General features: G+C 38.1%; 1 protein-coding gene across 50 annotated transcripts in view; it reads right to left on the minus strand.

Moving 5' to 3' along the window:
* PAK1 (p21 (RAC1) activated kinase 1) overlaps positions 1–21,620 on the minus strand; it is a 149,189-nt gene that overhangs the window by 8,226 nt on the left and 119,343 nt on the right. For 45 of the 50 annotated variants that reach the window (XM_077963965.1, XM_077963982.1, XM_077963967.1 and 42 more), the window contains 7 exons: positions 20,478–20,652; positions 18,370–18,433; positions 14,028–14,076; positions 8,627–8,739; positions 5,471–5,588; positions 2,130–2,229; positions 894–1,090 (listed from right to left, as the gene is read on the minus strand). In XM_077963965.1, coding sequence (XP_077820091.1) covers positions 894–1,090; positions 2,130–2,229; positions 5,471–5,588; positions 8,627–8,739; positions 14,028–14,076; positions 18,370–18,433; positions 20,478–20,652 — 816 coding nt within the window. The remainder of the gene's footprint in view (positions 1–893; positions 1,091–2,129; positions 2,230–5,470; positions 5,589–8,626; positions 8,740–14,027; positions 14,077–18,369; positions 18,434–20,477; positions 20,653–21,620) is intronic. The other 5 variants (XM_077963988.1, XM_077963989.1, XM_077963990.1 and 2 more) reach the window with 2 other exon arrangements.

Below are 21,620 nucleotides of genomic sequence, written 5' to 3' on the forward strand. Positions count from 1 at the left end.
AGTACTCATTCTCTAGGTGAGTGATCTCATCTACCTCTGATTTTAAATACCAACTATATATTATCTACTAATAAATTTATGATTATTGTCCTGACCCCTCACCCTTGAACTCCAGACTCTTAAGCCAAACTCTACTCCCAGCTCCACTTAAATGTCTAATTAACACTTCAAATCAGCACATTCAAAACCAACTCTTAATTACCCAACTTAAGTATGGTCTTCACCATTTCAACAGATGGCAACTGAATTTTTTCAGCAATTCAGACCAAAAATCGTGTAGTAATTGCTGATTCCTCTTTCTCTAATATTCAGTTCATCCTGTCAGCTAGTCCTTCAAGACATTTCCTGAGTCTGACCACTTCTCACTTCCACTCCTACCAAGACACCACCACTCTGAACTATTACAACAGTCTCTCGCAATCTATTTTCCATAAAAGCGGCCAAAATGATCTGTTTAAAACATAAATCAGATCACATTACTCCTCAGCTCAAAACCCTCTAATGACTTCCCAACTCTGCAGAATAAAATAACTTACGAGACAGAACTTCCCTCTCTGCTCTAAAATAGCACACCTCTTCCTCCATTACTCTTAACTTCCTTACTTTGCTTTTTCTCACAGCATTTACCATCTGTTACTACATATTAATTTATTTTATTTTCATTAGAATAGTTTCTTGCACTTGAAAGGGACTCAGATAGTTGTTGAATAAATGAATGAGTGACTTCTAATATTCCTTTTCTTTGACCATTTATATTTTAAGTTCAACAGTGACTAGTTGTATCCAGAAAAGGGATCTCCAGGTTGAAAGCCATAGAGAATAGCCTGGATTCTTATTTCCTGGGACTAGAGACAACAGCCCAAATAAATTGAAATAGGAATGGTAACACTCACTCTCAGAGGGTTTTCATTGAGGTATGGAGGCTCCCCTTCAATCATTTCGATGGCCATGATGCCCAGGGACCAGATGTCAACCTTGGGCCCATAGGCCTTTCGTGTCACAACCTCTGGTGCCATCCAGTATGGGGTTCCCACCATGGTGCTCCGTTTGCTCTGCTCTGGGGTTATCTGTGCACAGAATCCAAAATCAGCTAGAAAAGAAAAATAAGAGAAAGAACATACATTTAGGATATACACTCACTTCAGTAAGTGTTGACTGTGTGCCTACACGTAGGTGACAAGATCTGCCTGGCTTCCAGCTCTGCTATCCTTTGTCTCTCCAAAGTCACTTGACTGCCACCTTCATGTCTAGCTCCTAGCCTATTTCCTATTGAACCCTGAAGAGAAATAGGAGGAATATAAGAAACACCATCTCTGGCCTCCTATCTCTCCTTAAACCAGGGGACTTAGTGTTAAAGTCCAAGCTGCCCATTTTGGTCTTGATTGCTTGTCCCAGTTTTGCTTTGTTCTTGAAAAACCATTCTCATATTCTCAAATATGGCAACGAGGTCCTTGCCTTATTTCTTGGGCACGAGTCCTTGATTTAAACCCCAGTCACCTATGACTAAGCATGGCCCTGTTTTTATGCCCCAGGCCCAGGGCTGCTAGCAGTCCTTCCATAAACTGCCCATCCACCCATAACATAGCCTGTTTTTCTGGTCTACTGGTCTTTACACCTTTGAACAAAATGTTCTACCTGCCGTGGTTTTCACATTATATTGCAATTATAAATTTATTTAAATTAGGAAGTCTTTGAGAGTACGGATTATATCTTCTTACTTGTCCTCATATCCCTAGGACTGGCATGTACTAGACATTCAATAAAAGTTTGCTGAATAACTGAATGAAAGAAGTTACGCAAAACCCTTTTTTCTAATTATCTATTAAATGTTTTCCATACTAGATTGAGAAGGTAGGGAAAATGTACTCTCAGTGCCCATCACAGGACCTAGCACAGAGTAAGCATTCAGCCAAGTTTTTTGTGGTTGTTGTTAAATGTATACATGAATGAAAAAATAATGAAATGATATCCTATGATTAATATAGAAGAATATAAAACAGCCCTCATATCCCATGAAATAATAAAGACCCTTTGGTGAGTGTCGTGGTTACTATTATATGATGACCATCTCACAGGAGACAGGGCCCCACAGGGAGAGAAGTATTATCATTCCTAAGGCTCCTACTTACTTAGCTTGACAGAGCCATCCATTCCCAACAGAATATTGTCACTCTTGATGTCTCTGTGAATGACCTGGTTCGAATGCAAAAACTCCAGAGCCTGCAGACACTATTGAAGTGGTGTGGGCAGGGGGAGAAAGAAAGGACATACATATAATACAGAAGACTTAATAGAAAATCAACTAATTCAACCTCTTCACTTTAAAATAAAGGAAGTAAGGCCCCAACGAGTAAAAGGACTTGCCCCAAATCACTCGCAGAGCCATATCTAGAACCAAGTCTTCCATCTCCCAGCTAAACATTCTTTTAACACTTCATGCTGCCTTTCACCTTAAAATAGTTTTTTAAGTAAAGGAGTTCCTCCAATGGTTTTTTTTTTTTTTTTAATTAGATCCTTGGTAAAGAACCTAAGGCCCAAGAGAAATTACTGAAGAAAAATGGAAAGGATCTTATAATGACAGACTGGAGGAAAACAACAAATAAGGGTCATATTTGAGGAAGCAGACATATGGAAGTGATACTAGAAGCAGTAAGTTAGCAGGATAATCTTATTTTGGTGAGGAGATATTTTGTACTATTTTGGATATGCTGAATTTGACATCTGAAGACAAATGTCCAGTAGGCAACTGCATTTATAACTCTTAGTTTCCATACAGAGGTAAATATTTACAAGTCATTTGGGAAGAGATGATTTTTGTTTAAGTTACAGAAATGGTTGAACCTGGCAAAGGGTATAAGAGAAAGAGAAGAACCTTGGAAAACACCTATGGTACACAGGCAGAATGAGTAACAAAGAGACACAATGGTACAATTAAAATGCCTGGTTCTGCTGCTACCCCACTAACTATATAATTCTGGACTCCCATCTATAAAATGTGGGAATTAGATGAGATCATCTCAGCTTTTCTACTAAATCAATAATTTGCTTTCATTGACCCAAAACTAATTTTTTAGAAACTTCTACCAATTAAAAAACACTAAAGATATAAGTGAACAGGAAAATACTATTTAAATGGTCCTAACCTAATACTTTACTTTCTAAGAATATACCAATGGCTAAATTAAGAATAAAACAATATCCAGAATTGGGTTTTCCCTGAAAATGTAAGAGCTGCTCTTCTTACAAGGGTGGAGACATCTCAGGATGTCAGAAATTATGATGAAAAAGAATGATCTTGAGAAATTGGAACCTCATACATTGCTGGCAGGAGTGTAAAACAGTACAGCTACTACAGAAATGGTTTGGCAGTTCCTCAAAAGTTGAGTACAGAGTTGTCATATGACCAGCAATCCACCTGTAGTTATATACCCACGAGAATGAGAACATACCTCCACACAAAAACTGGTATATAAGTGTTCATAGAGTAATTTTTTATTTTTTATAACAGCTGAAAACAGAAAGAACTCAAATGTCCATTCTATTACTTGGCAATAAAAAGGAATGAGGTACTGATACATGCTACAAAATGGATGATTCTTTGAAACACAATGCTAGCTAAGTAAAAGAAGCCAATTACAAAAGAACAAATATTACATGATTCCATTTATATAAAATGCCCAGTACAGGGAAACTACAGAGGTAGAAAATAGATTAGCGGTTACATAGGGCTGGGAGAGTCAGGGCAGGGGACATGGGGATTGACTGTTAATGGATATTAATTTCCTCTTTGGAGTGATAAAAAGGATCTAAAATTCATTATGATGGTGGTTGTACAACTCTATGAACATACTAAAAGCTAGTGAATTATATACTCTAAATGGGTGAATTATATCTCAGTAAAGATGTTTTAAAAAGGAGATGATCTCTATTATAACTGAAGAATAGTAATATCATCTATTATACAACATTAACATTTTTTTCCAAGTGCTTTTTCATCCATATAGCACCCCTAAGGTATATACAGTGTGAATGTTACGATTTCCATTTTATAGATTAATAATGAGGCAAAATGATTTCCCAAAGTATACGTATGTATGTATTCTCCACTAGTGAAACTTGGTTCCTGAGGGTAAGCAGGTGTGGTGAAAAAAATCTTAGGTATTACAATGGTTTATGACCCTCCAAAGGGCCATAGTATGTAAACAGTTGACCTATGTATCTGTGATATTAAAATTTCATGGCAGGGAGTATGATTAGGAAAAAGGCTCCTTAAGAAGGAGACAATGAAAAGAAGGTTAAGAAATACTGCATTAGTAGTGGAACAAGGAAAAAAAGTCAGAACCCCTAAGAATCCCAGCCTGGTATTAATTCCATTAATTAATTCCAATTACTTGTGAATATTCTAGATCCCAAAGTTGTTTGCAAAGGGGACCATATTTTCTAGGGCAGTATTGATTTCACATTTTATTTTTCTTAACACTGATTAAATATGTAACTACATAATTTCAGCAGTATGCCTTCAGATCTTGTACCATCAAACCCCAATCACACTATTATACTCATCCCCACAAAATTCTGAACCTCATCTCATCTTCTATGCTTCCCCTAATTTCCTAACTTTTCTATTATGTTGGTGCAAAAGCAATTGTGGTTTTTGGCATTTTTTTTTTTTAAGTAATGGCAAAAACTGCAATTACTTTTGCATTATTGGGCCACCAGAAAGTTCTAGTCTGTCATCAGCAAAACACCCAATATCCTCAATGTCTCTGAATATTCCCTTCATCTTCTTGCTCTAATGGAAATGAAATGTGGTTATTCCCTGAGGACACTGTCCAGGCCTTCTGGAGGGCTTTTTTTCCTCTTACATCAGCATATTATTGATTCTAGACATTTAATCGCAATGAGGAGAAAGGGAATATCTATTTGACCTTTTTTTTTTTTCCTGGAAGTATTTTACCCTAGATTTTTGCTGGCTTGCTTTTATATATCATTCAGATGTTTACTCAAATCCATAGCAAAACCTTCCCTGAGTATTCCGTCTAAAATAGAACTTCCTCCATCACTACCTTCTTACTCTGCTTTATTTTCCTTATAGCACAAAAATAAAGCAAGAAAGCAGAATAAAAATGATTAAAATATATGCCCAGATAAAAGAGATAAAGGAATATATAATAATGTGCTTAGAGTGGTTATCTTTAAGACTGGAATTACGAGTGACTTTTTACAATATATACTATCTAGTACTTTATAATTTTTCTACATTGGGTAGAATAAAGTTATCTTTAAAGAAAAAAAAATCATGGTGATAGAAATGACAAACACAGGTACAATACAGGAATGATAGGAGTGTCAGCACTAATTTCTACCAATTCCACAGAGCCCAGACTGAGATCTCACTGGGTAGGGAACTTCAGGAGGCAGGAATACGGAGGCAGCTTTCTACCCAAGACTGCTTGGCCCTTGGCCTTACCTCACGGCACACAGCTGCAATCTGGCCTTCATCCATGCATGTTTCTGTCACCACGTCTGTCAAGGAGCCTCCAGCCAAGTATTCCATAACAACCCATAGCTCATCTCCCACGAGGTAACTGCAGGAATACAGATAAAGGGTGAGAGGGAACAATCAGAGTACTCTGAGCCATGGCACTGGGTTTCAAAGGCTAAGCATATACACAGAGTGAAACTACGTCTTAGCACAAAGTAAAGTAAAAGATTCTTTACTTTGGGGAAAAGCAGAATCTGGGGGACAAAATCACTAACTTTGAATTTCTCAAGGATGCTCCTGGAGAAAACCAAGCATACATGTTCTGTGAAACCCCAAAGGGCAGAACTAAGATCACTAGCTTAAAGTGATACAATAAAATTGCATTTCATCACAACACAAAGGAAGACATTCTAAAATTAGAAAGACTGACATGATTCCCTCTAGAAGCATCCAAACATTTTACAATGATAGGATTTACAGTCCATGTTACCCAAAGAAGAGAGAGCTACTAACCCTCCCAGAGAGTCCTACCAGATCTGAGATCTATGAGACCAAGTATTGGGTCTTGTTTAAGACTCTATCCCCAGAGTCCAGCACAGCAAATGCCAATATTTACTAAATAAATCAATGAATGAAATAAAAGATAACTAAAAATATTAAATGAAATAATGTTTATGAGTCCCTTAAAAGCTGCAAAGTGTTGTATACATAGTCATTATGCTGACAATTGACCTCTACTTTGAGTGTCTGTGATTCAAGAATGGAATGAATTTAGCAACGGCTTACGGAGCCAAAGCCGTCTGATAAGCCAAGGCTACCATTTAGTAAGGTATCCCCGGAGAGATTGTGGGCTCACACGAGTTAGAAGTGATGGCTTCACTCAGAGGTTGGATCACTCAACCCTATTACATGATAAATAAAAAGGTCACTTAGCCTATCTGGTCAATGTTTCCTTACTATAGAATCGGACAAATAAAAACAAGGTGAGCCTAGAGCCCTAAAGTCTTCTGCCAGTCTTGGACATAGACGCTGGATTGGGAAAAAAACATTCCTTGCACTGGCTTGAACTGTGTGGTATCATCTTATCTTCATCCTGATATTGGGAATACTGCTGGACAGATGTGGAGACTGTTGGAAGATTTTAACAAATGCACTCAAGCAAAGGGTAAGATTTGAATCCTATTTTTTTGACTACTAATCGACTGCTCTTTCCATAAAACTTTGTGTTCTGATTTGTAATTTTTAAATGTCCATGACAAATAAACATGACAGACTAAGTGTTTCTTCAACAATCTCTTTTGAGAGAGAAGACTATGGGGATTTGAACTGCTATGGTCTGAATGTTTGTGTCCCTCACAAGTTATATGTTGAAAATCTAATCACTAATGTTATTAGGAGGTGGGGCCTTTGGAAGGTGATTACATCCTGAGGGTTCTGCCCATGAGTTCATCCATATGTGATGGAGTTCCCCCTGGGACATCTCACAAAAACCACAGACCCTCATTTGTAACACCTTCACTGAATGCTCAGGTTAAGATCCTCTTCTATGATTTTACAGAGTGTACTTTTTTCTATACCAGACCAGGAACTATTTGAGGGCAAAGATAGCATTATTTACTTCTGATTTCCAGAGTAAAAGCCTCTGGGAATACCAGTAAAGGTATGATTAATAAACAAATCTATAAGTCTCTTAATCCTACTCCCAGAACACAAATTCCTTCAATAACATGGTCTTATCATTTAGATGCATCCACTGATGGGTAACTCACCATTTTGTGAGACAGGCCATACCCTTACTGACAGCTTTCATTTTTCCATATCCTGAGCCAAAATCTAAAACCCCTGTCGCCTTCAGTAGTTTGCACGAGCTATATTCTCTGTATAATAAGTTCTGAAAGAGATGATAAGGTACTAACTTTCAGAGGATTCTTCAGAGCCAGTCAGGACCCACATTAAGGAGACATAACCATCTCAAAGAAAAAGGCTTTATTCTTTACAGTGTTGGGAATGTCAAAGTTCAACTCTTTTCCTTTTTAAGGAAACTGAAGCTTACTAGTGTTTTAGATGCAGAATAAGAAGGCACCCTTATGAAATCGATCAGTAACAGGAAGAGGTAGCTGGTCATGCAATATAAGAGGTAAAGAAATTAGAGCCCAAGATATAGTCCAATTTCACCTCCACCTATGATGTCTCTGAACCCTGGGCAAGAAGCTTAACTTTTTTTTTGTTGTTCAGGTATCAGAGAAAAGAACCTGATATAATAGAAAGGGCATTGATATTGGTGCTAGGAATATTCAAATTCAAAACACTGCTTTGCTGTTTTATGGCTTACTACTCTTAGACAAGTTATTAACATCTATAAACCTCAGTTTCCTCGTCTGTAAAATATGGATAAAAAACCCTACCTCACAATGAGATACTGTTCGTGAAAGTGCTTAGTACAAAATAAAGCACAATACAAATATTATATACAACCACTCTTACTATTTTGAAAAACAATTTTGATGAGCTGGAATGATGGGCTAAAACAATAAAAATGGGACTTAATGAAGATAGTGAAAAAGCTCTGTATTTCCAGTTTAATGCAAGCTATGTAAAAAAAAAAAATCAGAAATTTTAGTTGACTGCAAACTTACTAGGAGTCAAAGCACACATCCTAAAAGATAAAACAAGAATGAAATCATTAAGCTGTGTTGAGTTTAGAAAGAGTCCCACTCTCTCCGTAGTGGTCAGATCTCAAATGAAACATCTAGTTCTGCACGTTGCATTTTAAGAGAACATAAACAAACAAGCAGTTATTCAGGAGGATGAGCAGAATAAGGAAAGACTTGGGATATAAAATGAGTTAAGGACCTAGATGTTTGACTCAGGCAGATGGGCTGGTAGGTTTCCCTTAGGCAAAACAAACAGTAATAGGATCAACTGTTACAAGCTACATGGTGGTAGAGTTCAGCCTAATACAGAAGGATTTCCCAGCAATAAAGGTGTCCAGCATTACACAGGGTCACCTACAGAGAGCTCAGCATCACAGAAGACTCTTAAATGGAGGCAGTTCTGAGTGCTGGCACCGCCCTCTTCTCTGACAGTCTACCAGTCAGTCCCAAAGGCCCTATCCCTCTGATGGGACCCACCACTCCATACCTGTCCAAGTAATTCACAATGTTTGGGTTCTTGTTTTCCCTCATGACCAGGATCTCATTAATAATCAGCTCTTTCTTGGGCTGCTGCTGAAGATTCATCTGCTTAATGGCCACCTGAAATCAGAGTATATTCAATGTGCAACCATAGTCATTCCCATTTATTAAGCACCTACTAAGTACCAGACCTTAAGTACTCAGGAAACAAAGATGAGTAAGATACAGTCTTAGCCCTCGAGTAATTCACAATTTGTCTATGTAGACCAGTGGTCTTCAAAGTGAGGTCTCAAGCCAGCATTATCATCATCTGGGAGCTTGTTGGAAATAAAAACCTGGGGTCCCACCCCAAATCTACTAAATCAGAAACTATGTGATGTAATAAGTCCTCCAGGTCACTGTGATATACACCAAAGTTTCAGAATCAAACTTTGGTGTAGAAAAATACTTTTAAAAAGTCACAACAGAAAAGAGATGCTATAACAGAGGTTCATATAAAATGCTAGCAAAACACAGAATACGGCAAAAGCCAAGAACTCTTTCAATCTGGCCAAGTATAGGGACTTCATAAAGGGAGAGGTGACTTTCTGAACCTGGTGTAGAAAGATAAATCAGAGTTGACCAGGTCAAGAAAGAATAGAAAAGGAGGATGAGAGTTCTATCTATAGAAATAATAAATTTCCAGACAACATGAATATAAGGTATACTTTAGTTTCTAAGGTACTTGGTATCAATTCCTTCTATACGTAAGGTACTATTATAAGGTGTTCTCAAATTTGTTATTTCATTTAATCTGCAAAGACACCTTGCGTGCTAAATATTACTAATGATTCAACAGATGGGGAAACTGTGTTTCAGAGAGGATGTGACTTGCATACATAGCTATTCAACAGCAAAATCAGGATTAGAACCCTCAAAAGGGATGCCAAGTTATCCTGTACATGTAGCCAGATTAATTTTCCCCCACAGTACACATTTGATAACCTTGTTCAAAAACTTACATGGCTCCTGGTTGCCTAGAAATGTTTCTCAGTACAACATTCAAAGTTCTCATGATCTGGCCCCTACTTTACTTCCAACTCTATTCCTTCACAGAGGAGTGTTCATGGAGAACACTCCATGTTCTCCCTGGTATCTAGTTCCCCTTCCTTTGTTCAGAATCTTCTCTTCATCTGGAACAGCCTGTATCATTTCCATACATTCAAAAGCTACTTACGCTTTGTATCCGGCCAAAGGAAACTTCATTCTCCAAACCCAATATGCCTTTTCCCTTCTTTAAAGCCCTATAAGATCATATTTATCCCTCTTTTATGGAACTTACAACTTGCTATCATGTGTAATGATTAGTTAGGGGTAGTGTATCAAGAAGTTTGAGGGCTTGACTGAAAGCCCAGAACCCCAATGCCAAACACAGGCCTTTACACACATAAGAGTTGGTGCTCAAGAAATGTCTGTAGAAAGAGGGCAAGAGAGAAGTCAATAGGTTGGTCAGTACTTTGTTTTTAAATAAAAACAACAAAAAAATGGCAATGGGCTCCTCTATCCCATAGGAGTATACTTTAAATTATTTTCTAAGTGTTCATTCTCTAGAGATATTTTGCCTTTTTCCTGCTTAGTGGACAAGAACACGAACATCTAATAGAACGAAGTTGTCTTTCTAGAAGCAGCAAGAAGTATAAAGAAGGAATGATTCAAACTTTTATGTGACAAATCCCTGACTCTATTATTTCTTCAAGTCAAGAATGGACAGTCTTTTGCAGAGACCAAGTTAATCATTAAGAATAGAAGTAATTCTGTAAAAAAATCTGACCACCTCCATTCCCTACCTCAAGTAAGGAAAAATTGCTTTGGAGTGGAGTTTCCTGTTAGGTCAAGCTTCTAGTCTGGTGGCAGCTGTCTATAACAGCTGAGCATTAGTTTTTCCTAACGTTTGAAAAGCAACATGTTGATCTAAAGATATTAAGTATAGTTAGCCCTTATAACACACATTAAGGACTGGAGCTAGAAGAATGTCTTTTGAGTTACTCATGCCATCTTGGAGGATGGGACACTGCTTATGAACCTCACAGTGGTCACTGCTGGCAGCAGCAAGGAAGGAGAGGCATAAAGAGGCTAACATGGAGGCTGGGGCAGGACATGGGAGTCCTTTTCTTTTTTCTTTTCCTTTCGAGACAGAGTCTTGCTCTGTTGCCTAGGCTGGAGTGCAATGGCAATCTCTGCTCACAGCAACCTCCGCCTCCCGGGTTCAAGCGATTCTCCTGCCTCAGCCTCCCGTGTAGCTGGGATTACAGGGATCCGCCATCACGCCTGGCTAATTTTGGTATTTTTAGTAGAAACAGGGTTTCACCATGTTGGCCAGGCTGGTCTCAAACTCCTGACCTCATAATCTGCCTGCCTCGGCCTCCCAAAGTGCTGGGATTACAGGCGTGAGCCATCGTGCCCAGCTGGGAGCCCTTTTCAATAGCTACTAACTATGGGCTAGGCTGTGTCCTTCATCTATCAGACCCCACCTATATAGGCTAGGATATAGCATTCCTATAACAGAAAAAGAACTAGACTTGAACTCTGAGAACTTAAGCTCAGGACCTGTCACTTACTGACCTTGACCAATCACAAGCTCTCTGAGCCTCAGTCTCTTCATCAATACGTTGAAGATAATCTCAACCTTGATTCCCCTCTTCTCAAGATTGTTTTGAATACCAAGTGAGACAATGGCAAATGCATTACTCACATATAAGTAAATAAGCAATAAAGTTAGACAATAATGAAAATGGTAATCATAGTAATAACATCATTTAATAAGTACTTGGCACAGCAACCACTCTCCCACCACTACTATTTATCAAATACCAACTGTGTGCCAGGCTCTGTGCTAGATGCCCTACTTATATTATCACAGTAAAACCTAACAGCCCTGCAAAGTAAGAATCATGATCTGCATTTTCAGGTAAGAAAATTGAGGCGAAGACTCAAGAAAATTCTAAGGTCATAATCAATATCCACAGGTCCATGTGACTCCAAAGGCTCTTCCAGTCTGTTCTTTCTATTATACACATTCTCTCTAAAAACACGCTTGAAAAATAATTGTTGATCTGTAACTGGAAGACTTCCCAGCACTAACATTCTTCCTATACGTGAGACAATAGGTCTGCCCTTCTCAGCTGGATAACCCCCAATAAGCACGCACTCACAAAGACCGAGAGCATCCTGCTGACTCCACTAAAGATTTATTCTCCCTGGGGCAGGAAATGAAGCCTTCCTGACCACACTGCATTAGCCACCCTGATGGACTCCCTTCCATTCATAGTTTTGTAACCACAAGGCAGGCATACAATGAATTTAAATTTCTCTTTCCTCTGGCCAGCTTCTCACACAGCCAGCCTCCAGGCCTTCCAGAAACCACCATCATCACCTACCTGCCTCCCATCAAGGACTGTGAGGCCTGAGAGGCCAGAAACACGACAAGGGACTCTAGTATCTAACCTCAGCTCTGTTGTGCTCTTGCAGCCCAAAACACACAGGATTAGGAGTCGAAGATTCTAAACCAGTCCCTGCTAATCGCTGACAATACAACTTTGCAAAAAAGTTATTTATACACCCTGAGCCTCAAATTCCTCAGCAGTAAAGAAAAAATAATATTACCTACCTCATAGAGTTCTTTTCAGGATTGGTATAACCTTCTTTATTTTAATCTCTGCATCATATTCACCATCATTAAAATGTCATGATAATACTATCCTTCCTTCCTCACCATTATTTTTACTTTAAGGCAGATTTCTGTCAATATTACAAGGCTTTTATATGTACACAAAGGAAATTACGGTCTCTTACATTTACACATGATTTTAATGTCTGTGAACTTTCACAGAATTCTTAGCATAAGGTGTGGCATAAAGCAAATGCTTTGTGGAATACATATATATGCATATGAGTAAAAATGAATAAATATGAATATGTAGTTCATAAAGTTTATAATGCATTTTCACATGTATTGCTTTACTGAATTCTTTCAACACTTTTGTGGACATTTTATCATGCACATTTTATAAATATATAAAATTCAGGCTCAGAGAGGTCAGATGACTTGCCCAAGGTTATATAAGTAGCTAAAGGCTTATAAGCATCTAGTTCTTTGCATTCTCACGTCAAAGAACAATGAATAAATCCTTAACCATAATAATGATTTTTAAAACTTGGCTTACCCTAGGTGGAGCCTTAATATTTGGCTTTAACACTTGAAAAACTCATGAGAGCCTAGTGAGATATATGCTACCGCTATTAACCATGACTTCTCCAGGATGCCACGTGGTTTCAACCACCAGAAATATAGAAGCACGTGTCTAGCAGCCTCCCTTACAGGACCCCAACTCTATTTTCATTGGAAGAAGAGGTGCCTCTCTCAATTGCTATGTCCCGGTACTCTCTGAAGAAAGAACTTCTCTGGGGCAGCTGCCATCCAGTTCACTGGCTGACACTCCTACTCTGCAACCAAATATTAGAATGCAAGGAAACCTCAAGTACTCTATATTCCCTTCTTAACTTCCTTCTACTGAATATAAGACCTTGGGTCAGCAGGCTTTAGCTATAGTTCTCATGGCTTAATGAAATGAGAGGGACAAAAAACTGCCTCCAAATAAATGAGGATTGCACTGTTCAGTGAAAAGTAAAGGTAGCACCAGTAGATTAGGAGTCAAGAGACATGGTTTAAATCTCCTGTAGATCAGATTTCTCCCCCAACCCCAGACTTGTATAAGCAACTATCCACTTGGCAATCAGGCAATATCCAATTTCTTTTTCCTTTCTCCTTGAATAATATCACTCACTTGTAAACAATGTTCACATTCAGTCAATCATCTAATCCTGTCGAACCTACCTGCTAAGTATCTCTCAAATCCATCCACTTCCCTCCATCTAACTATTTCACCTTAGTCCAAACCTTACGTTTCATCATGTTAGCCTGCTATTTGACTCTTGTATGCTACAGTAAGAAACTAGAAATGGTCCAGCTGGGCGCAGTGGCTCACGCCTGTAATCCCAGCACTTTGGGAGGCCGAGGCAGGAAGATCACCTGAGGTCAGGAGTTTGAGAGCAGCCTGGCCAACATGGTAAAACCCCATCTCCACTAAAAAATACAAAAATTAGCCAGGCATGGTGGCAGGTGCCTGTAATCCCAGCTACTCAGGAGACTGAGGCTGGAGAATTGTTTGAACCCAGGAGGCAGAGGTTGCAGTGAGCAGAGATCACGCCACTGCACTCCAGCCTGGATGACAGAGTGAGTCAACCCCATCTCAATTAAAAAAAAAAAAAAAGAAATTAGAAATGTTCCTATTTACCTAACATGGGCTAAAAATTAATCCCAAATAAAAAGAAACAGAACTAAAGGGCAACAGTGGGTGGTGGATACTCACCTCCTGTCCTGTGGCCACATCCATTGCAGTGTACACGGTGCCTGAAGCACTGAACAGTAAGGTGGCAGAGAAAGAGGGAAAAAAAATAGTGTTCAATGAAGTGATATTTGTCAAATGTAGTTCTACACACAATCTGTGAGTGTCAAAAACAACAGCAGTAAAAATAATCCTGTCCCTGCATCATCCATTCTCATACTTAAGAAGACATTAAGTGGTAGTAAAGAGAATGTAGGCTCTAGTGGCCAAGAGACCTAATTCCAACCTGCTACTTCTACCTAGTACCTACTAGGTAGGATCTTAAGAAAGTTATTTAACTTCTCTGAGCTTCACTTTCCTCATTTGTAAAGTGGACATAAGAGAATATAAGATAATTTAAATTGATTAGTTCATGTAAAGTACTTAGCCAATTGCATAACATATAACGGATGTTCAATATATATTAATTTCCTGTTCCTGCTTGCTTCTCTCTTCGCCTCCATCACCCTTGGCAAGTGGCTCTAATTTCTTCTGGCTTCAAACTCTTCATCTATAAAAGGGGTAAGATTAGATCTATGATTTTCAACTAGGGGGTGAGAGGTGAGGAGAAAGGGGTCTTGGAGAGAATTTCAGAATGTATTTGGGGGTGAGCCAGCATGTCTTATATATTTATCAAAAAGCAATATGAACTTTTGGGGTATCAGTAATATTCTTTTTCTTAATCTGGGTACTGGTTACATGGGCGTGTTCACTTTTTGAAAATTCATTGAGTTGTATACTTATATATGCTATCTTTGTGAAAATTTCCATCAAAAAACTATAAATAGTAAAAAACTATAAAAACTTGAAGAACCACACTGAATAATCTAATCTCAAAGTACCCTTCCTGCTCTAATATTATAGGATACACTTTGACCCTTTAAAATAAAATAACGGTTTTCAATCATTTATTCCATCAATAGGATATGTAAATTTTGTTTTCTGTAGTTTGTATTATAAAAGTGGTTTTTAGTTTTCATTTTTCAAACATAAAATGATATGAAATATACTCTTTCAAACATATATGTTCCCAGAAGATCTGAGGGTACCTCTGCCCCACCCCCAAGGTAAGAATGACCCCACTAGACACGTGTGTACACATATGTATGTAATTATACACACATTCATATATACAGACAGAGAAGGGGGAAAGAAATGCAGAAATAATGCTAGTAAAGTAATAATTCATTCAAAATAACTAAATCCATTCAAAATAACTAAAACCCTCATTTTATGCTTGTAACCATAAACCCTGTGTATTTACAGGTAAGTAATTTGTAAAACATATTTGTACCTATACATGCCATATGTTGGGTACATATGATGCAATTTGAAGAAAATTAAAATTCTGCTCTATTACAAGACTGCTTCCTAGGCAAGCCCTGAGATTATAATTCTTGGAGAAGTCAGGTCAATCCAGGGGGAAATGTCACGTGTAAGCATGCCTTGCAGCTAGAAACTATGGTCACCAGCTCCCTAACCATCACTCTCTAGTTGGGACCCTAGCTACATTCCTGGAAACTGTGATTATAACATATTGGCTATCAAATAAGGATTGGATGACTTGCATAGGCAGTTATTTCTTCGCTGCCTGATTATCCTGCCCCTAACTATCTTCTGTTATAAAGCTGGTATCTGTCTTCCTAACCCCATCCTTTCCTGATCCTACTAGATGTACTATTCTTAAAGGGCAAACATGCCCAAGCCTCAGGGCACTGGACATTTGGGGACTGTCTCCATGATTACAAAGTTCTAGAAAGCTACTCAGGCCCACTGGTTAATACCTATTTCTAACTTGAATAGACATATAATTAGACTATGAATTCCAAGTCCAAAAGAATAATAATCTTCAGGTCTTTAAGGAGAAATAAAAGCAAGCAAAAATTACAGTATTACCAATTCATCATATTGGTGTGGCATTTATATTTTAAAAATTATGCAACGTGGAAACATCAGCATAGGTGCTTAATAAATATTTCATTCTTCCTTTAGCACTAACAGACCTGTCAAGTAAGCAAGGAAAGAACATCGTGCAGATGTTGCCTATTTATAGGTCTCATATATCAGTAACTAAAAAACAAAACAAAACAAAAGTCACAAAAGTTCTGGAGTTTTGTAAAAGGCCCTCAATTTACAACCTGTCTTCCTTAAATTTACAGGAAGAAACTCCAGTCCAGAGAAGAAACCTGACTTGCCTATGCTTGTCCATGTACATTTCTGCTATATTCTTAATATCTCAATTTCACTACCTAAAGGAAATACCATCCCACATTACTCTGAGGTAAGCAAAATAATTTTTTTCTCAAGGTGTTAAATACCTTACACCAGTTCAGACTCACAAAAGCATGTCTAGTCTGAAAAACACTGCAACCAGAAAAAAACTGAGATCCACTCAAGCCCAGAGTTGTTTTGAGGATTAAACAATAAATGCAAATAACAGATGTGAATTGTAGAATGCTGTATAAACATAACCTTCCTATATTATGCAATCTTTTATCTTATTTTCGGAAATTCTTGGGTGTATAATTAAAAAAAAAAAAAAGAAAATTTCAATGACATCATTAGCAACAAAGCTTTCATTCCACTAACACTGAGAGCCAGACATTTTTATTTTTCAGTTTCTTTTTATCTCTTTTGGTGGGTCTTTAGAAATCTCATTATTTTTATTTTTTATAGAGAGGTATAACTTAATTTGCACAAATCTTAAGTGTACAACTTGATTTTTATATATCTACACACCCATGTGTTCACTATCAAGATCACCCCCAAAGATTCCCTCATGACTATTCCTACTCAACATCCTCCTCCCAGAAATAACTACACTGTTCTGACTTCTATTATCATACATTAGTTTGCTTGTTCTTGAATTTCACATAAATAGAATGACATAGTATCTGCTCTTTTATATCTGGCTTCTTTCACTCAAAAAAATGGCCAAACACTTTCAAAAGACACTACAGTCATTACCCCCAAAGATTCCTTCATGCCTATTCCCACTCTACATCCTCCTCCCAGAAATAACCACTATTCTGAATTCTATTATCATATATTACTTGTGCCTATTCTTGAATTTCATATAAATCAAATGAGACAGTATCTGCTTTTTCATATCTGGCTTCTTTCACTCAAAATAACAGCCAAACTTTAAAAACACAGGACAGTCATGTGTCACATAACGATGTTTCAGTCAACAATGGACCACATATGATGGTGGTCCTATAAGATTATGATGGAGCTGAAAAATTCCTATCACCCAGTAACACTGTAGCAGTTATAACGTCATAGCACAATTACTTTGTTTTTTAATAAATGTAATGTACAGTCTAAGTGTACAGGGTTTATAAAGTCTACAGTAGTGTATACAGTAATGTCCTAGGTCTCCACAATCACTCACCACTCACTGACTCACCCAGAGCAACTTCCAGTCCTACAAGCTCCATCCATGGTAAGTGCCCTATACAAATACACCTTTTTTTTTTTTTATCTTTTATGCTGTATTTTTACCATACCTTTTCTATGTTTAGATATACAACTACCATTGTGTTACAACTGCCTACAGTATTCAGTACAGTAACATGCTGTACAGGCTTGTAGCCTAGGAGCAAGAGGCTACATCATATAGCCTAGGTGTGTAGTAGGCTATACTATTTAGTTTTGTGTTCACTCTATGATGCTCACATGACAAAATTGCCTAAGGATGAACTTCTCAGAATATATCCCCTTTGTTAAGCAACATATGACTATACAATTGTTTGCCTATCTTTTTCTGTTGACTTGAGGTCCTTGAAAGCACCGATTGTCTCTGAATTCATAGTGCCTAGCACACAATAGGAACTCAGTTAAGATTTGCTGAATTCATTACACTGAGGGCAGCATACAAAATACAGAGAAGGATGAATGCCAGATGGATATATTCCGGCATCTACCTAGAAAAATAGGTCCTATTACACTAGTAGAAGGGTTTGTAGTTTGGGTCTTCCATTTTATATTAGTGCTGTTGGAGCTCAGTACTAGGACAAACAGGGTTCATCCAGAAAAGCAGAGTTATAATTTGGGAAGCTGGCTTTGTGCTAAGAAAAAAAATCGTTCTCTCACTGTCACTGCAGGGGTATTTTTAGCCACATGGTCAGCTAATGGCACATCTCTCACATTAAGTGCAATTCTGCCAAATCTGAAGTCATTCTAACATAACAACTCCAGATGGGTGAGGGGTGAAGTGGAGAAAGAAGAACAAGGTTTATGAGAGGCAAAACAAAAGCAAAATCATATATGCCAGCACACACACTTTAAAGTCATTTCTCCAGGGAAAGAAAATGCCCCTACTAACCCTTGTCCAATCTTCTCAAACCGTGTATATTTCTTCTTAGGATCGCCCACACTCACTATGCTTCCTTTGAAAGAAACAGAGACCATGAATCATTTTTTCCAAAATCAAGATACAAAAAAGGTCCCACATTTCCCCAAACCCTGGAGTTGGCATGGGTTAAAGAACTACCTCCAATAGCCAAAAAGCATTCTAAAGAGGCCCTCAGTTTTTCCCCCATAAGTCCCAACCAAAAGTTTCATCACCTTGACTGCTTTGATTCACAGCAAGCTATTCCATTTCTAAACTCCTAAAAGTCATTCATGTTTTAATTAATACAATCAGTAAATATTTACTCATTTAATACGCACCAAGCCATATGTTGTGTTAGGAATGAAGAGATATGACACAGTCAAGGCAGTTCCTGCTCTCTAGAAGGTCAATTTCATGGAGGAGACAGATAAGTAAGCATAAAGTTCCATGAAAACATAATTGCTATGATAAATACCAAAGGGGTACAGAAAGAGGCACCAAAAAAAAAAAAAAAAAAAAGACTGGAAAAGCTTCAGAAAGGTAACATATGGACTGATTTCTACTTTAAGTAAAAGCCAGAGAGATAAAGTAGAGAAGACGTTTACAACAAAGGATATTTCAAGCACAATAACATAGAGGTTTTCCATTGGGTTTTACAACTTGTATTTTAGAGATGGAGAAACTGAGGCCCACAGAAGGAAAGAAGATACTTCCCCAAGGTCACACAGCAAATTGGTGTCAGAGCTAAGATTAGGAGTTTCATTTTTAGTCTCCCGGTCCACTGTACTCTCCATTAACACCCAATTACTAGGAATTGGTACTTTTCACATATATTACTTCATTTGATTTGCAAATGAGACAAGTATTAACATCCCTATTTTAAAAATGAGAAAAATGAGGTTTAGAGAACAGTAGAAAATTGCCTAAGACAAGTCAGTGGCTGAGCAGAAGTTTCAACTCAAGTGTCCTAACTCCCAGGCCAAGTCTTAATTCTGAATCATAATTCTAAATGTTATTGTTAAAAAAACAAAACAAAACAAAACTCTGGTTTAGAGAAGAAGACTACATACAGGAGTAAACAGATGACTAGGGAAGTGGCTTTTCTTACTTTGTCATTTTATGAGGGATCCAGAAAAGGGCAATTTTTAAAACAGTGAAAATTTGTTTTAAAGTCATATACAAATTAATCAGGAAGAACTAGAGAACCAGAAAGCAATGCCAGTTTGCAGACGTCGCCAAGTCGGTCACATTGAATCCTTTTTGGAAGTAAGTAGACACAGTGAATAAATTAAAGCCCTTGTCAAATGATTCTTCCAAGCCCATAGATCAACCTAGTTCTTCCTTCTAATATGAATTCTCCTGCAGTTTACTGAAACACAGAAATAAGCTACCCTAACATACCCCCATTTCTGGCAGCTAAAGAAAGTAAAATGGAAGTTTCCACTTGACAGCAAGAGGCAGTATGCTCTACTTACAGGAACAAAAACTGTGTTCTAACCTCAGCCCTGTCACTTTTTAGCTGTGTGATTTTGGGCAGGATATTTAGCCTCCCTGAGCCTCAGATTATCTTAATAGCAAAAATTAGGATCACAACACTTTTCTTCACAGGGTTAATAAGAGAATTAAATTTTTTAAAAATCAAGAAAATATTTTGCTTGTCATTTGATACATAAAATGTTAACTTCCCTTCCCTCTTTTCCTACAACCAAGATGGCAGATCTGTCTTCTCCTAGGTCAATGGCAAAACATCAATAATCAATCACAGCGCCCTTTTCCACTAGGTCCTCAGTCTTTCTCAAGCATGGCATTCTAGACAATTCATTAGATGTCATCTCTATAACACATGCCTAGGGGTGAGGGGTACCCTGCCCTCAAAGTGAGCTATCTACACTCTCTCACCACATCCCCATCCTAACACAGTATCCAACCAGGGCTGTGAGATGGGGAACATAGGTGCAGAGGCAGGGTGGAGAAGCAGTCTGAGGCTAAGGTACCAAGCATGGCCAGCCAGCTGCATGGACCAAGCCTACGACCAGGAAATCTCTGTGCTTGACCAGTCATAAAGCAAAGAAAGGTTCAGAAAGTGACAAATTCCTTACGTAATTTCTCCAAGATCTCCTCATCAGACATTTTAGGCTTCTTCTTCTGCTTCTCAGTATTCCGGGTCAAAGCATCTGGTGGAGTGGTGTTATTTTCAGTAGGTGAAATGGGAGATGTAGCCACGTCCCGAGTTGAAGTGACAGGAAGTGGTTCAATCACAGACCGTGTGTATACCTGCATTATTGGGACAAAATTTTGGCAAGACCAGCCTTTGTCAGCACAGGGGAACCTCTCCTAGATGTGAGGTTAGAACATCCACAGAGCAAACCCCAATAAATTCATCCTTTCTCCTATGTCAAAATCTCTATTACTCCTCCTCTGTGCCCAGGCCCATCCATTCTGGGTAAAATGGCCTTCCTTACTCTCACTGTAAACAAAAGAAGTGAGTCTCAGCACTAAAGATATTCAATAGAGGCTAGACAACTATCAAAAGAAATTAGTTAAAGACAATTCTATTAGATAAGGATCCCCTTCATCTATAATATTTTATGCTTCCCCAAGCTAAAAGAAATATCCTGTATTCCCACAGCACTTTGCATTACTAGCACAACACCAACTTCTATTGAGTTATTCCCTCCTTACATCCTGAACCCTTGCAGGGAAGGAACTACTTTTGTTCTTCATCAAGAGGCAGTAGAGTGTGGTGATTTAGAACATAGACTCTGGGACCTGACTGCCTGAACTAAAATCCCAACTCTTATTCTTACCTTCTGCCTGACTTTGGGCAGGTTACTTAACTTCTCTGTGTTTCAGTTTCCTCATCTATAACATGGTGATAATAATGACACTTATCTTTGGGGTTGCTGTAGGAGTAAACTGATTAATATGTTAGGTAATCAGAATCATCCCCAGCAGACATTAAGCACTCAAACTTTACCTTTTAAAAATATTAAATGTCCTATTATTAATTTACATAACGTTTACTGAGAATCTACTTGTTGCCTCACCCTGTACAAAATGCTGCCCCATCCTCTCATTCTCATAAAGGAGGTGAGAAAATCATAACTACAAGGCAGAAAGTGATACACGTTATAAAAAAATGAGCAAGCTATATACTACTGAGGTACAGAAGTGATCATAAGTTATACTTTTTCCTAGGAGATGCTTCAAGGTATTTATCAGATTTTATCATAAAAATATCA

Source organism: Macaca mulatta, chromosome 14 (genome assembly GCF_049350105.2).
Source record: "Macaca mulatta isolate MMU2019108-1 chromosome 14, T2T-MMU8v2.0, whole genome shotgun sequence".
NCBI lineage: Eukaryota > Metazoa > Chordata > Mammalia > Primates > Cercopithecidae > Macaca > Macaca mulatta.